This window comes from Cetorhinus maximus, chromosome 11 (genome assembly GCF_964194155.1).
Source record: "Cetorhinus maximus chromosome 11, sCetMax3.hap1.1, whole genome shotgun sequence".
NCBI classification, from domain to species: domain Eukaryota; kingdom Metazoa; phylum Chordata; class Chondrichthyes; order Lamniformes; family Cetorhinidae; genus Cetorhinus; species Cetorhinus maximus.
The window spans coordinates 61879692-61898132 of record NC_135889.1 but is presented as its reverse complement, the minus strand read 5'-3'; the positions used below and the strand labels follow the sequence as shown (position 1 = coordinate 61898132).

Genomic DNA, 18441 nt, shown 5'->3' with positions numbered 1-18441 from the left:
AGCCATGAGGCATACAGCTAGGTCACCAGGCTCCATGCTCCTGATGTATTCCTTCTGCAGGATGAAAGAAAGAGATTTGTGGGTTAGCATGGGTGTACTAAGAACCCCACTTGGTTAAGTCTGAAGGCCTTAACTGCATCCCAGAGAGTGCTTGGATGGCCAGAGTTTAGTGCACTGCATGGCTGCCCGAGACCCCACCCTCCTCCGCCCCACTCTATCTGGCTGATTGGCTGCAGCTTTGCCCACTGGACTGCATGCTGTGCTCTCAGCTCAGGCACAGGTTTTCTCCTAACCCACACTGCAAGGCAGCGCTGTTAGCTTGAACTATGGCACTGGTCCAAACCAGGATGGTGACATTGCAAGGGGTTGTGAGCACCTCCAGCTGTAACTGCTCCATGGCCAGTCATCCAATCGTTCTGCAGTCCACTAAAACACTCATTAGTTTGCAGTCTGTGTCCGAGGGGTGAAAGGCTTTGGAGCATTTGGTGGCACTTTGATGCCTCTGCGTTGCTTGAGTGGGCAGTTAAGCTGAACTCTAAGCAGGTCAGTGTGGCTGTGCCTGATCTGCCTCAGCTGCAGAGGAATGGTCACTTTATACAAGGTTTGCCTAATGCGTGGCCACTTCCCTCCTGTCCACCCCGCAGGTGCTTGTGCATTACCATCAGAACATACTGACTCGCGCCCACACCCCCTTCCCCCCCCCACCCCCAATTCGCATCAGACCGTGCTATTTGGGGAAAATTATAGTATGGTCAAGGACAATGGAGTGGGGCTAAGTTAATAGGTATTTTGGAGAGTTGCACAGATGCTATGGGCCTAATTGCTTTTGTGCCCCAAATTTATAACTGAAGAGATAACTGGAATTTATACAGTAGAGATTTGCACCGTCAATCTTTATGAACATAAGTATTGAAGTAATAACTTCAGCACTGAAAATAGCATATTTCTCTGCCCACTGCCTTCCGTATGGTATTGCATTGATTCAGCATTTCTTACCTTCCCCGTGCAGAGTTAGTGGCTATAGGGATGATTCAGGATTGTGACGGTAAATTCAAATTATACACTGATTCAGTGCTCTTCCAAAAAGCAAAAAAAAAAACCACCTGCAAGTACTGGAAATCTGAAAAGAAAATAACAAACGCTAGAAACACTCAGCATGTCAGACATCGGGAATTGATGTTCTGGGTGGAGCCCCTTATTTTCATGCTCTTCTGAAGTTGGGTAAAACACTGTTTGGGACAGGGGGCCTAATAAGTGGAAAAGTTTTCAGTGTCCCAGTATTAATAATCCTCACCCTAACTGGAATAAATTCAGCCAAAACAAGAAAGCTGTTAGGAAGGCAATGCGCCAGAAACAATGTGCACCGCAGTGGCAAATCAATGATGCAGACTGTAAGTCGTAAAAGAAAATGAAATCCTCTTCGCTTTGCTGGTCCTGTAAATTGTCATGACCTCAGCCTCATTATCGCAAAGTATCTAATTTGTCTTAAATGGTAAACGTTAAAATAGTTATTAACCTTAGTTACACTCCATCTTAATGTGGGTATTATGCAATGCGAATACTTTCAAATTGAATTGAAACGTCTTCAGCTAAATACTCCAATACTGCAGTGCAATGGTTCAAAGCGTGCACGGATCCCAGATGGCAGCTCAAGCAAGATTTATTGCGGGATGTTAGTGCTGCTTGTGTAGTAAAGTACTGGAGCAACAACACTCACACCGGGATGCTGCCGAGATTTCATTGCGGAATGTTTAATTTTGCACTTGTTGCACAAATCCCGAAAGACGGCCTGGTTCCTGATAATTCGGCAGTACATCAGTATCTGCCACCGCCCCCTGCTGTCAGCGCCCTGCAGCAGCTTTCGTCCTCTTGTTCATCCCCTCTCTTTGATACAGACAGCTGCCGTGGCCACTCGATTGCACACTGCACTTTCTCTTTATCAAGCACAACAGCTTCTCTCTTGCTTCGGCACTCTGACGTCAAGCCTTTATTTTTTGCTCCCATCTTTATAGGACTGGAGTGTGCGGAAATGGTTTTACCATCCCCGACCGAGCCAGCAACCACCTCCCATTGACTCGATCACCCTCTTGTTTGCTGACAAGTCTTTGCAGCTGCTGAGCCCATGATCTCCCCAGCTATGGTTGCTGTCCATACCTCGTCCCAATCCTCAGCATCTACAGAATGGATCGCATGCCTGGATAAAAGGTAGGAAATGTCAGCTGGGAACCCTCAACACAGGCAAGGGATTGGAAATACTGCGTGCGACAGGGATCTCTCAGGATGAGCTCTCTTTTTTCCTCCCTAGAAAATGAAATCAAGCAAGATCATAACAAAGACGTTTTAATGACTTTGGACTAGCCCACAATAACTGGCAGATGGGTTGGGAGACGGTTACGCGACTCAGCAGCGATTGCTACAGATTTTATCCCCCGAACTCTGAATAATATCAGTATTTTATATAATACAATGCAAGCGAGTTTCCTTATTTCCTAATCAGACCCGGTTAGCTGCTTATTTGAAACGCACAAGTGCCGCGATAGGAGAATAGTGTTAGTTTGTATATTTATACCCGTAATCATTTAAATACCACATGTATCAAAGCTCTATTTAAATACTTATTTTTAAAAAGCGACACCGGTAATTTTTGCAGAGAAATGTTACATACTTTGATTTATTTTTTAGGATTTTATTTGGAGTATGTTCATTTCTGAACCACATGTATCAGTGGGAATAAGGTGTAATGAGTGTGGTGCCCGTTTCCAGCAGTTTATCTAATAAAAGCAGTGGTGAAAACGCAAGACAAAGTAGAAATGTAGGCCCACTTTATTGTACATCAAAGCGATGGTATATAGCGTGTATACTATAAGTAAATAATGCTGCTGTATGTATTCTTGGGTAATGAAAGATTTCAGCTGCCTCTAAATGTGTTCTTGAAATCCAAACCCAATATTTTGTTCTTAAAGTTACATCCGGCTCGTCTGAGCTGCATTTTCAGTAAAATGATTACTTGATGGCTGAAGCTTGCTCTTGATGTACAAACGTGAAATGTAATGTTCATTACATTAGTAACTTGTTAAAATGCGTTTGATTTAGAACTGTAGATTCGCGTTTTTCAATGTGTACGTGCATATCTGTATAGCAGTAATTCCCAAAAATCAAAACAGAAAATTTACAGATGCACCTGCAGTCTTTATTATGCTCTAGTGTGTATATCATTCATTGACATAATGTGGATTGACTAAAATTGAGTTAAAATTCACATGAAATTGAATTAGTATATGAACAAGTAATTCCAAGGCAGTAATATAAACTCACATGTTAAGCTCTGCATCAGACATTAGATTATACTGTAGTTGATAATGCACAAAATTTGTATATCTAACAAGAAATTAATAGCACTGAAGACAAAATATGTAAACGTTCATGTAAGGTAACAAGAAGCATAAAAGCTCACTTCAGACTTGAGCTAAATAAGTCAGGGTTACTGTGCAGAAAAGAGAATTTTGGCTTTAATTTTGATGCTAGATCTGCTCCCAGTAATTGACTTCAATTGGTTTCATAGTTTACTTTTTGTAGATACTGAAAACTTTTACCTTTCAGTGTCAGCTTACCTCTGTTGATAGCTCCTATTGGGACAATTTTTTGTCTGGGTGCGGAGCCTTGCTTTGGTAAATGAATGGCCACACTTAGCTTTTTTGGAGGACATCCAATTTTCCTCTGCATTCCCGACCCAGTGCCATTTTCCTCTGCCCTTTTTGTGGGTTGGGAATGCCAAGTGTGCAAAATGCATACCCCCCGTCCCCACTGAGATATGGTACCCCATTTTAAATGAAGTGGCACTTCTCCGCGCACGCACGCACACACATGCACACACTTGCCGCACTCCAGCACAGCTTGTAAACTGCATTGCGAACCCGATCCTAGTGTGAAAAGACAAAAACGGCATGTGAAGTTACACAGTGGGTAGGGTGTGCAGTTTGCGAGCTGTGCAAGTGCGTAGGTCAGGTTTTCCTGAGCCCGGAGGAAGATGTGGCTTTTTATCTCCAAGTTGGTAGGTAGTCCAGTCTAGGAGTGGAGCACATTACCTAGGCTGATACTTTAATGCAGGGAAAGCTACCTTACTGGAGATACTTCCTTTTGAATGAGATGTTAAACCATGGCCCCGTTTAGCAGTTCTGATGGATGTAAAATATTCCATGGAACTATGTAAAGAAGAGGAGGGAATTCTTATGGTGTCCAGGCCAAAATTTTTCCCTCACCAACATCACCAAAACGGATTAAAAAAAAGCACTTTCTTCGTTACGAAACACTTTACAATATTCTGATGCCATGTACATGCTGGTGGATTAGTACTTTGAACAGAAACAGCATAACATAAAATATGATTAAATATTTATGGTGCATGGTATGTTTTGTATTCTTCATTTGTGAGATACATATTCAAAACACAGTGCATTTGGAGACAGAGAGAGAATGCCACCGAGGCTTAGTCACCATTAAACAATGAAATGCCATAGAGTGTGGTAGTGATCCCTGCTTCCATTGCTGACCATGATATCAGCTCTGGCTCAGTGATAGCACTCTCACCTCTAAGTTGTGCCTCCAAGTCCCACTTAAGGGTTTAATTTAACATGATGCTCCAGTGCAGTACTGAGTGAGTGTTGCACTGTCAGAGGTATAGTCTTTCAGATGGGACATTAATGTGAAAGACCTTCTGCCCTCTTAAGTGGATGTAAAAGATCCCATGGCACTATTTCAAAGAAGACCAGAGAGGATCTACCTAGAGTCCTGATCAATATTTATCCCTCAAGCAACATCACTAAAAAAGATAATCTGCTCATTATCACATTCCTCCTTGTGAGATCTTGCTGTGTGCAAATTGGCAACTGTGTTTCCTACATTTGAAAATTACTTAATTAGTTATAAAGCACATTGGGACATCCCAAGGTTGGGAAAGGTGCTATATAAATGTAATAGAATGACAAGCACTCCACAGCCTCTGGTTATCTCTCCAGAAGCTAAGAGCCCAATACTGAATTTTGATGTTGGAAGGTAGTTCATTTCTTAAATCAATAAATTTTAATGATTTAAATTATGCTTTTTCAAACATAAGCTGAATATATAGCTCCATATGCACAAAGATACATTTCAGTCATGGAAGAAGGTACACAAAGTCCTGTTATAAGATATGTCAAAGTAAATCAGCTATCACTGTTACACACCCTGGTTATCCTCACCTGTTCATATTTGCAGATCTTCTTGAACTTGAGGCTGTGTGTGATGTTTACAAAATTTAGAATCCAAAATCTGTCATCTGACCACTTTAACAAGGTAGTTTGACTATTACATTTATCAGAGCAAAAGTTATTGGAAGTCAACCTGCATATATACAGAATTTTTGTTATTGGGATTTGAGAGATACTGGTAAGGCAGTATTTATTGTTAATTCTTCATTGCCCTGAGAGTATTAAAAGTCAGCCAGATAGGGAAGGATGGCAGATTCCTTACCTGAAAGACATTAGTGAATCTGTTGGGTTTTTCCCACGCTCTAGAAGCCTTCATTGTCATGGGGATAGAGAGACCCAAAAATAGAGGAAAATGCACGCTAAAGAACATTTTGCAGAATTAACATTCCCTTACGCAAAGAAAGCATGTTGTCTGATTATTTGTTTTATTTTCCACTCAATATTTAGAGGCATTTTGCTGCTGCTAGAAAAAACCCCTGTTCTATACCATTTTAGCAGTCACTTATTATATCCTATGTAAATGAAATATTTCAACTTAAATCATAGTAATTTTAACAACGAATTTAAAGCTTTCTGAGATAATCTTTATTGAACACTCCGAAATGCCTGTTGGATATTGGCTGTACATTCATGTTAGGTGATGCAGAAGATGCATTAGTTTTATTTATTGACCTGAGAGACTTTGGCTTTGGAGATCTAGATTGATTAAACATTAATGAATGATCTTTGTGATTATTTTCAAAAGGGTTGGCAGTACACTGATTATGTGCTGATGCTGTTGGTAAAAGTGATTTCTGCACTCAACTTAAGAGCTACTGGGATCTTGTAGTCTAATTTCTCCAGTTATTGCTACTTTACACAAGAGAAAGCATCAGTATATCTGTGGTCCAGCAGAAGCAGAAAGGAGTTCTATGCTATTACTGCATTGATTTCAATTAATTATACATAGATATTAATCTGTTCAATAGCTGAGTAGGTACATATGTATAATAATAGGAGAGCCTTCTGGTCAATGATCTAATTTGAAGAATATCATGGGTATGAATGCTAGACAGTGTAATAGCAGCTACACCTCATTTAGTTTTACCAATTTAAGGCAAAGTAAGAGATTTCTGCAAACAGTGTTGACTGCTGGGTGACTGGTTGACAAATGAACCTGCACTACATGGTTAACACCTTGTTTAGTATTATTCTTGACTTTCTTTATTAACTAATTCAAGTCTGTGCAGATGATCAAAGCTATGATCTTCTCTGTTTTCCATGTGTTCTCCAGGGCCTGGGGCATGGTTATAATGTTTAGGTGCTGCCTTGACCTATCTATCCTGTAAGGTAAAACAAAAACAGAATTACCTGGAAAAACTCAGCAGGTCTGGCAGCATCAGCGGAGAAGAAATCAGTTAATGTTTCGAGCCTTCATGGCCCTTCGGCAGAACTGAAGCATAGTTAGAAGAAGGGAGAAATATAAATTGGTTTAAGGTGGGTGTGGAGAGAGAGACATTGAGGGTGTGGTGATTGTGGAGATGAGCAGATAATCAAAAGATGTCACAGACAATAGGGTCAAAGAGGTGTTGAAGGTGGTGGTATTTGTCTGAGAAAAGTGCTAATTAAGAATGGAAGACAGGATATTCAAAGTACAGCTCTAGTGGGGGTGGGGTGGAAAGACTAAAGGTTTTAGTTTTAGATTTAAAAATAATGGAAATAGGTGGGGAAAGAAGAATCTACATAAATTATTGAAAAAAAAAGCGGGGTCATTGCTTAGATACACACTGTGGAGATGTTGTCCTGAATTTACTTGCTGTTTGGTATGGGGAGTTTTCAGATTGCTAAATGCATGTAAATTTACAGCTTAGAAAAATAAGTGTCTTTCTTCTGTTTAACACTCCTAACAGTTTGACACTTTGAAGCTGATGACTTGAATGTAACAGTTGCTTCCAAAACATTTGTAGGTCTGTCAATTTTCTCCCTTTCCTCCTCTGCAGAAAATCACAGTTTCATTAGAGAGAGCTTTTTGAAAAACACAAAGTGAATAAAACAGTAAATAAATCTGTTAGCAGATTTCCCCATATTTACTATTGCACAAAGGATTGTTAGTTCAGCGACAATTATGATTCTCACCTAGATGTTTTTACGACAAACTTTGACACATTGACTGATAATGGTCTGCCACATTAAATGACATAGAAATAATAAAACCTGGTTCCCAGGCTCCAACTACCATGAGAATGCTCTGACCCCCAAGAGAACAATGTAGCCTGGTCCCCAAGTCTGGACTCAGGGACTGAATAGAAAACTCGTGCCATTAAATGACAGTTTACTGGAATATATCACATTCTTCAATGTGATGCCCCTCAGCTTCAATGTGTGCATTTAATATACATTCTGTCAGACTAGAAATCCGGCTATAAACCATCGAACAAATTTATTCAACATAGAATACATAAATGTACAGTATTTATTATAAATGATAGATGCTACAGTAATTATAAACTTTATCATTTTCCTCAATAGATATTAACATGATAAGCATGATTCCCCTGGACTATTTCTCAATACACTATGAACCTTGGAAATTAATCTTCACCTATGCAGCAAACTACCTTGGAATCAAACTATCCCAGTTTCTTGAAAAGCAAATGCTGGAAATCTGAAGTAAAAACAGAAAATGCTGGAAATACTCAGCAGGTCAGGCAACATCTGTGGAGAGAGAAACAGAGTTAACGTTTCAGGTTGATGACCTTTCATCAGAACTGGGAAAAGTTAGATATATAACAGGTTTTGAGTAAGGGGTGGGTGGGATAAGGACAAAGGAAGTTCTGTGATAGGGTGGAAGACAGCAGAGATTGAATGACGAAAGAATTAGTCCTGGGGAATGAGGATGGGGCAAGAAAAGAAACAAAGAAACTAGTGCTGCTGCCTGAAAGCAAAAATAAGAGAAAATTCAAAATATGCAATGGAAAGGAAACAAATGGAGGCACAGAAACAAGTTTTTCCAGCATTTCCAGCCCAGTTTCTCTGCTGGTTACAGAGTGTGAACTTCTCAGCAGATGAATTCCCAACTGAAAGTTTCTGGTCACATAACTGTCAATCAAAGCTACCCCAAGGAATTTGTTCACAGTATGTGGGCTTTGCTGGCTAGGCCAGCATTTATTGCACATCCCGAAATGCCCTTGGCACTTAAGAATCAACCACATTGCTGTGGGCCAGGAGTCACATGTAGGCCAGACCAGTAGATTTCATTCCCTGAAGGACATTGGTGAACCAAATGGGTTTTTACAACAATCGGCAATGGTTTCATGGTCATCATCAGACCTTTAATTCCAGGTTTTTATTGAATTCAAATTTCACCATCTGCCATGGTGGGATTCAAACCCAGGTCCCCAGAGCATTACCCTGGGTCCCTGGAATACTAGTCCAGTGACAATACCACCACACCGCCACTTCCTCCTATGGTAAATAATGTCTAAATAACCTGTTTCAATATCTGGGCTGGTACATTGAACAACTGTGATGGTTGGCAATTAACATATTGTCCAGCCATCCATCACAGATACAATAAAACATTACATCCCCAATGTCTCTCCAGTCAAGCTTAAGTTGCATAGTAAAAACCACTGTTTGCTTCCTCAAGAAGCAGGCAGACCAATGTATTAAGCAATTGATACCCAGTCAGGCAACCTGAAGCAATTGGAGGATTTGAACTAGCAATGGGAGACACATTATTGCTTTGGGTGATTGAACAAGATCTGGCAGTAAAGAATGAGATTGGGAGACAGTGAAGTATTTGGAGGGGTCAGAGATATTAGAAGTTGAAACAGGGGAGCTATTGAGTAGGTTGAGTGTAGCAGCTGTTTTGAGGCTAGTGAGGGGTCAGAAAAGAGAAGAAATTAGGGCCAGATTTTCCGGTCTCTAGATAGTCGGAGACCTGATATAGCCTCCAAGAAACACAACGGGATCCGTCAGAAGTCCCAGTGCACTGACTCTGTGGGAATTGCCTGGGACGTTTGAACTTCCAGTGGGCAATTCCATGCTCCCCAGACCCTTGAAAAAGTCTCTAACTCTGAGTTAGAGTCAGATACGTTGGACATTTCCAACCTACTTACCTGGATACTCGCCCAGGAAATGTTATATGGATTAAAACCTAATCTAGCACCTGAGTAACTGCAGAACTGACCCCCCGATCACTCACACCGGCCCTCTTGGAGCCCCAGATCCACCTTGACCCTTGACTCCCTCAGCCCGCCGACTACCCCCTGACCCAACCTGACTAGTCCCCACCACCTGACTCCCCCAAACTCCCTGATGGCCCCCCAACTTCCCCCGCAACCTGACCTGACCTGATTAGCCCTCACCACTTGACTACCCCAACAGTCTGCCTCCACTCTGACCCGACATGACTACCCCCCACCACCCGACTCCCCCAACTCCTCCTGACCCGACCTCACTGCTCTATCAACCTATCACCCTACCCCTTTACCTACTTGCCTTACCCACCCTACCCCCTTACCCACTACTTCACCCACCCTAGCCTTTCACCTCCCTTACCCACCCTATTCCCTTTCCCACTTTACATCCTTACCCACCCTACCCCATTACCCATGTACCTTCTATTTGTAGCTTTTCAAAGAAGCTTTTGGACATTTTAAGTCTTACTTACCAGAGTATGGCAGTTAGTGCTGTAAAAAGGGGGCGTTTCTGCATGGATTCTCTCTGCTGCTCCCTCCGAGGTTTCCTGCACTAACACAGTTCTGCTGGATCATCCATTGGAAAATTGCCCTGCAAAATTGGAGGAAGTTAAACGTGTATATTTTTGTTTGATCAGGATCAGAAATAGCGGTTCCAACACAGAACGGAAGGTTCAGGCCTAGGGATTTGAAAATGTGTTGGACAAGGAACTGAGGGCTAATGTCTTCCATGGTGAAGAATGATTTTGGAAGGGCTGAAACAGATGGGGCAATGTGGATGTTAAAGGAAATGATTGAGAATAGTTTTGTCAAAAATAAAAACCCTGAAGTTGGTTGGCAAGGCATCTCAAAATGACAATTTAAAGAAGTGACTCTATGTATTTTCGATGGAGTTTTCATGGATTGTAAGATTGACTAAGTGCAGGAGTGCAACAATATTATTGAAGTTGGGACAAGGGAAATTTAAATGAAGGTCGAAATGAACATAGGAGCATAAGAAATACATGCAGGAGTAGAACATACATCTCGAGCATGCTGCATCATTCAATAAGACCATGGCTGAACTTCAGCATCAACTTGACATTCCTGTCCTATCTCCACATGCCTTGGTTCTCTTAGTGCCCAAGAATCTCTCGATCTCAGTCTTGAATATTCTCAACAATTTAGCAACACAATCCTCTGCGGTAGAGAATTCCAAAGATTCACAGCTCTTTGAGTGAAGAAATTTCTCATCTCAGTCCTAAATGGCTCACCCCCTATCCTGATACTGTGACCTAGTTCTAGACTCTCCCACTAAGTGAAAGAGCCTCTCAGCATCTACCCTATCGAGCTCCCAAAGAATTTTATATATTTCAGTGAGATCATCTCTCATTTTTCTAAACTCCACAGACTATTGCACTTAATCTCCATTCAATCTATCCTCACCTCATTCAGCTTGTGCACCATGGTTCCTCATCCTATGATGCCACGGGGTTTTCAGAGGACTTGGGGGGTGGTGGATAGGAAAGAATTTGAATGATAAATGGGAGGATTTGTAGCCGATGGGCATTCAGATATTGAAGAGGTGCTGAAGTAATGGGATAAGTGAGATGGAACTTTGTGATAACAGCCATCCCATAAAGTCATGGGTGATCAGAGACTTATTTGCAAGGGATCATTTTTAATGGTAATGTAGTAATAATTGACATGAGGAAATGGTCAGATGAGAGGCTATGGGAACTGTAGGAGATTGGAGAACTTTGTTCTTGAGGAGGACCCTTGCAAAGATAATGTCGTTTGCTACTTTGGAAGGACCACTTGCATTGTAACAGAAGGACTCATTTAAGAGTGAGATGGGTGTAGGTGAGGAGGTCAGCAGAGGATCAGTGCTGAATGGGATGGGTCATAAAACAGTAGGATTGAGAAATGGGAGGTGGTTAATGACAAGATCCAAGGAAATAGGAGGTGGTGGTGGGGGGTGGGGTGAGAGGGGCAGAGGTGCTAGATAGGAAGGGAAGACAGCCAGCAAGAAAAAAAGAAGACTGAGAGCTTGGGTTTTGGGCGGCTACCAAGAATGCTAGTACTAGGCCGAGAGAAATGATTGTGACTTGCATAAGCAACCTGGATAACTTGAGCATAATTTGTCATTGATATTGATCAAGTCTTAAAAAGTCATCCAGTGGTCCAAGAGGTCAGAAAAAATGGAAGGAATTCCAGGATGGTGATAGTTGATGGACCAAGCTTGAAGACAGTTGAATTTCATCTTCAGTTGCATCCAGGGCAGTGGGTAAGCAGCATTTCTTCAAGCTATTCGTAATCGTCTGTGTATCAATGCTGTCCATGCACTCGATATCTAATGAACAGCTTCCTCCAGAACTTGAATTCACATATGACTTCCAGCAATGAATGTGGCCAGCCAATTATTGCACTTCAATTACTGAAAAATGGTTGAAATATGCATCTTATTAATCCAGGAGCCTCACTAGATCAGTTCTGTTCTTTTGTACATAACTCAGAGCTCTAAAGTGAAACCTCAGGTTTTGCAATGAGAAATACACCGGTTTGTGTCCCTGACTGGGTGCAGCTTAACACTGTTGCAGGCAGTGGTGACCCAGCACCACTCCCAATCCCACTTTACTGCTGGATTTTCTGCCTTGGACAGGTGCCCTAGATAGACCTTTTGTGGTGCAGGTGCCCATTATTGTCATGTAAGTAAAGGGAATTCCTTTGGATTCCCAAAAATTTGGCTATTTTAATAATGAAAGCCCTAGGCAGGTGCATGTTAGCATTTCCACTAGAAAGCACCACCGCACAGATTTTCAGAGCTATTTTTTAACAAGTTAAGTTCATCCACTGGTTTAGTCAAGATTATTTCAGAGACTTTCCCCACAACAGATATGGAGCTAAAAATTGTGTTGCTCTGGACTTTGGGTCTGGGTCACAATTTGCTACCATTTGTCAAGGTGAGGACCATGCAATTCTCATGTGCGCACTTTTTCTGCATGATTGTAACATTGTTCCTGTGGCTCTTCTGCGGCTTCTCTGCTTCTCCAAGCTGCCTGCGGCCTCTGTGCACAGTAGTGGGCCCTGACAGCGTTGTTTGCCAATTGTATGGTACAGCCAGTCTTCCTTAATGGAAGCTGCACAAAAATATTGCTGCAATATGAATTATTACAGAATGAACACCAAGGCAGACAGAAGGTTCCAGAATAACAGATACAACACTGGAAGCATTATGGTGCAGGTTGGCAGGAGTAGAGATGCCATGTTTCTGCAGGGGGAGGGGGGGAGTTCAGAAGGTCTTCAAGGACCATCCTCAGAACAGATTGGGGGCAGAAGGCCAGGAAGGTCAACTCCTGGAGTCTAGGCCTGACGATTATATTTCAGTGCCATAAGAAGTCTAATGACCTTAGATGGCTGGTCAAAGTCAGTAAATGCATCTTCACTTGACATCTCCTACTCACCACAACACCAGGTTGGTCTCATGTTGCTCAATGCACTATACCCACATCACTCAGCTGGCATCAGTCCCTGACATTCAGCACTCATGCCTAACATCTAGGTACTCCACCTCACCCTACCAATGCTGTCAGCCTCACACCGCCTTTTGCTACCTCCATGTACCTCCAGCTATTCAGTATGGCAGGCACATCACCCAAACACAGTGCTACACAATCGCTAACATTCTGCCTTCTCTCTTGCAGATGGTGGCACAGAATAAAAAGAAACACACCAATACCGGCAGGGGACAAAGACACCTGGATCACCTGAGCCCTATAGAGGAGATAGTTGTCTGCAGCATAGGGCTAGCTGCGACAGATCCTGTGGCATCTGACATTATGCACAATATTGAGGATGATGGCAACACTTAGAACACCCTCTTCATGGACTTCTTACTTCCCACCCCATTCCCCCTTCCCTCACACCAACCTTCCCTTTCTGAATTCCTACTTTCAGATACCTGAAAACTACTGCTTTCCCAGCCACTGACACATTAGGAGGAGGAAAGAGAGGAATAGCACAGCACTGATGAAAAGATCCTATCACTTGATATGAAACTCACAGCCACTACATGTACCTTGGTGGCTAGTATAGGGTTGAAGTCACTACGTGGTGGGTTATCTGGGCAAGATTGGCCTGCCAGGGTAAAGGATGGTTCATCTGCCAGCTCAACAGAGGTGGAGGTGGCAGATGAATGCTGCTGCAGTGGACTCAGATAAAGACCTCAATGGGGCAATATACAGGAGAGCACTGATAAGTGTGGATGCTGCCTTACTGGGTACATTGGCTGGCCCGCCCAACATCCTCCTGTCACTGCCAAGGAGCATGGAGAAGTCTTGTCCTTAGCTGGCCAAGAGGATGGCGCATTTCTAGTATGGAAATGATGGCCAACTCCATGACCTATGGTGGAATGCTGGGTGGCCGCTGTTTCACCTTCCACTGCAGTCCCACTGATGTCTCAGTGCTACTGTGGAACTTCAAATGGAGGTCATGTTTGCTGCCATATAGACTCAGACTGCTGCCACATCGGTAAAGATCTCAGTGTTCTCAGGGGCTACCAGGATCTCAGAGCAGTCAAACAATCTGCTCGAGCAGATTACGAGGATTGCTAAGGTGCTGCCCCAGTGGAATACGGCCGCTCCATGGAATACGAACCTGCTGCTCTCCTTCAGGAAGACAGCATTTGTGCTCCAATGACTGTCACTCCACCAGATCCCTTGCTGTTGCCTCTTAGCCAGCCAGCCCAGACAGCTGCCACCCATGCAGAGGTGACGCAGTCTGAACCCAGGCCCTCAAGGCCCTGAGCTATTTGAGGTTACCCTGCAAGGCCATCGCTAGTCTCCCACACTGAAAGTCAGCAGCCTTCCACCTGCAATGCTGCAACCACTGGGTAGCGCTGTGTAGGAGCACTCGACCAGGCAAAGGCGCTTGGAAGACAGGCACTGAGGGATTGCACAGGAGTGATTAGTTCATTGTTATTTGTATAACTGGATGTGTTGTTGTATAAAGATACTTTTTGAAGGCCCTCTATTGCTGAATGTTGGGCAAGAGCACATTGTGATGGGAGTGTGAAATGGAGGTGAGATTGGTGAGTGGTGAATCCAGGTTGGGATGGGGAAATTGTTTGAAGTGGAATTGGAACCCACAATTCATTGTCTGACATTCCATCCAGTTACGTGGGATCCAGGCTGTTTCCCCCCTGCATCCTCCTGTTCCTCCCCCTCTGTTCCTCCTTGCAGAACTTACCCTCTCTGCCCTCTCTGTTCCGTTTCCTGGGCATGTTGTAGACTAAGAGGCAAAGAAAGAATTACCTCTGTAAATGGGTCAAGTAGTCATCTTTCCTCTATGGCTGTAATCCTAAACTGGTAGAGAACACCTCCAGGAACCCAGCATAGAGTTTGCACCAACTCTGCCAAAGGAGAAGTATGGACATGTGGGCTGGGTTTTCATCCACAAAGTTTCCATCCTGGCATTGCACAAGCCGTTTTGGCTGTGTGAAGTCAAGATAGTGTTGGTTCAAGCTGTTCTGGCACACCTGCATGCACCCTTAGTCTGCCCTTATGTGGCACGGATTGCACAGCTGGCGGTGCGGCCTGTTTTCAGAATGTGGTGCAAGGCTTCTGTTGTGCCACTACCAAAGGTGCTACATGAACCAAATTTTCACCCATTAACTTTCCGCGCAACACGTTTTAACTATCCGACATTTCCTGAGTCACAATCTTCTCTAAACAGATGAAAGAAAGTGGCCTAGTTGCATTTAAATACTACTTAGTCATCAACAAGCAAATATAACATTGTATTACAATAGATCATCTAATCCTGCAAGTAACAAAGAAATGCATATTTTTTGACACTTTCAGATGGGCTGGTTGGAAGATTAGATTTCCAGAACAGTTAATGAAAAGTCTGTGACATGATTAGGCTTATTTCTATGATAGATGAATACCTTCTTTGGGCACAGCATCACAGGAAGGATATATTGGTCTTGGAGGGGGTACAGCACACATTCAGCAGAATGATACTGGTCTTGGAGGGTTAAATTATGAAGACAGGTTGCACAAATTAGTCGTGTTCCCTTGAGTTTGGAAGATTGACGGGTGATCTGATTTTCCATTCCATTCCATTGATGCTGTGCCTGAAGGCAGGTCCTTGGCTCATTGTCTGTTGGTGCTTCATCCTGAACCGTTTTTCTTGGCAGTTTTTGTCAGTGGTGGTTTGCCATTGCCTTCCACTCTCAGAAGCAGAGCGTGGAAGCAAGTCCCAGGTCTACTTCAGCCAGAATGGGAATTGAACCCATGCTGTTGGCATTAATCTGGATTACATGCCAGCCATTTAGCCAACTGAGCAAACCAGCCCCATCATGATTTGATTGAGATGTTTAAAATGTTTGAAGGATTTGATAGGGTTGATAAAGAGAAACTTTTCTCTGGTAGGGAATCAAGAGTGAAGGGATATAATCTCAAAATCATAGAAAAGGCAGCAAAAATCTGGAACTCTCTTCCCGGATGCTGGGACAACTAAACCTTTCAAGACTAAGATCAGTAGTTCAGAGAAGGTTCACTGGACTCATTCCTGGGATGAAGGGATTGTCTTATGGAGAAAGTTGAACAGGTTAGGCATATATCCATTGGAGTTTAGAAGAATGAGTGGTGATCTTATTGAAACATATAAGATCCTGAGGGGAATTGATAGGGTGAATACTCAGAGGATGTTTCCTCTTATAGGGGGAGACTAAAACTAGGGGACATAGTTTAAAAATAAGAGGTCTCCCTTTGAAGACAGAGATGAGGAGAAATTTTTTCTCCCAAAAGGTCATTGGTGTGTGGAATTCTCTTCCCCAGAAAGTAGTGGAGCCTGGGACATTGAATTTATTCAAGTCAGAGTTAGACAGATTTTTGTTAGTCAAAGGAGTCAAGGATTATGGGGGCAGATAGACAAGTGGAGCTGATCCACAACTAGATCAGCCATGATCTAGCCTTGAAGGTGCAGCCTCAAAGGGCTAAATGGGCCAATACTCCTGCTCCTATGTTCCTATGATGATTTTGGCTCAGTAAGGGTAACAGGGGATATGGAGCAAAGGTAGGAAAATGGAGTTGGGGTAAAGATCATCTGTGATATAACTGAATGGCAGAGCAGGCTTCGGGGTTGAATGACCTACTCCTATGTATAGTTACTAAAAATCATCAGTTATTCCTAAGGATTATCTGACAGTTTATTCACCATTGATGACTGTCCCTGACCTTGGGTTTCTCACACAGATGTGGAAGCTTGGAACACAATATGAGAAATAGCTGGCACACAGACCAAGTATAGGTAATTTTAAAGTAACAGAAGCTTAAAGACATTGGAGGAGGCAGGAAGATGGTAGGCTTGAGCTAAATGGCAAAACCTTTGGAAGCATAGATTTGTTGGGAATGGAGAAATTGTCCACTCTCTCATTGAACCAACATCAATTTCAAAATTGAAGCAAATCATCATAGATTCAGCTTAATTACTAAGAAGCACATCACAAGAAAAGATCATATGCCATATTAGAGATTGATTAGTATCTGCAATCTTGTGATTTGCCACTTTATTGCTGAACAGCTATATCCAGTGAGATAGTAATAGCATGTGTGTATGTGAGAGAGAGTGGACTAAGGGTAAAGGGGAGGTACATGGAACATGTGGCTGTCTGGATCAACTGTTCTCTAACTTCTAAACTGACTGTAGTAACAGTTCTGTTTTTTTCTTCCAATTACAAATTAATTAACTCTTTTTAACAGCAATAACAACAGATACTCTGATGTAACAGCATCATCCCTAGCTGCTATACAAATGGTAAAAGTCATGACAACAGATCCTGAACCTTGGAGGGAGCGTCCAAAAGTTTGGTTGAAACTATGTTTTTAAGATTTTTAAAGGAGGACAGAAAACGGTTGGCATAGGGGTTTAGGAAAGGAATTCCAAACTGAGGGCCCAAGGTGGCTGAAAGCTCTGCCACCCATGGTGGGACACAGTGGGGGATACACAAAAACTGAGGTAAGAAGATATAAAGCTGGATGGTGTTCCAGAGACATGGTGAAGCAAGACCATTGAGGGATTTGAAGATAAGGTTGAATATCCTTCATCTAATTTGGGATAGCTGCATTTTGAACAAGCTAATGTTTCTGGATGGGAGGCCAGAATTATGGACATTGGTTAAATCAAATCTAGAGGCAACAAAATAATGGTTAAGAGGAGGAGGAACTGAGGTAGGAGAGGAATAGGGTGATATTATGAAGGTGGGGAATAAATGGTCTTAGTGATACGTAGGATTTGGGGTTTGTAGTTTAGATTTGGATCCAATAGGATGCTAAAGTGTTGCATGGTCTTTGCAGCCTGAGTGAGTAGCGAGACAGGAAAGTGGAGTAATTGGCAATGGTGTAGATTTTATAATGGGGACTGAATACGATGGCTTTGATCTTCCTGTTGCCCAGGAGCAGGTTGTGACTCATATTTTACAGATGTTCTTTTGTCATATTTCCATCACTTGCCTTTTTCTCCATATGATTGCTTTTGATTATTGCTTATAGCCTATTACTGCACTGGTGTTAGTAAACAGTCATTTCAAGTTAAAAGACTCATTTGATCTCCTGCAGTATCAAAGTGGTTCAAATCACCTCAGATTACATTCTGTCTTGACAGATCATACTTCAAAAGATAAAAAACACATCAATGCAAAAATGTTACATCCTTTCCTCTCTGATGTATGGTGGCACATTGTAAACCTGGGCATTGTAAAAGTTCCTAGAACCGGGCCACAGCAGACTGAAGCTCATTAAGCAGCTTAGATGACAGCATTTGTAGATCTGGGAAGGGTGCCAGAAATAACAGTGCATTATTTATAAACAAATATTTGCATTTATAAAGCGCCTGGACGTCACAACGTTAGGACTTCCTAATCATAGAATCACAGAAATTTACTGCATAAGAGGAGGCCATTCAACCCATTTTATCTGTGCAAGTCAAGAAGAGTTATCTACCCTAATCCCATCTTGCAGTTTCCAGTCCAT

The 18441-nt window shown here is 42.5% G+C and overlaps 1 protein-coding gene across 4 annotated transcripts in view; it reads left to right on the top strand.

Annotated features, from left to right (window-relative positions):
- Positions 1–1874: 1874 nt before the first annotated feature.
- rapgef4a (Rap guanine nucleotide exchange factor 4a) overlaps positions 1875–18441 on the top strand; it is a 346899-nt gene continuing 330332 nt past the window's right edge. For all 4 annotated transcript variants that reach the window (XM_078552090.1, XM_078552089.1, XM_078552088.1 and 1 more), the window contains exon 1: positions 1875–2205. In XM_078552090.1, the coding sequence (XP_078408216.1) occupies positions 2123–2205 (83 nt within the window). In that variant the 5' untranslated portion in view covers positions 1875–2122. The remainder of the gene's footprint in view (positions 2206–18441) is intronic.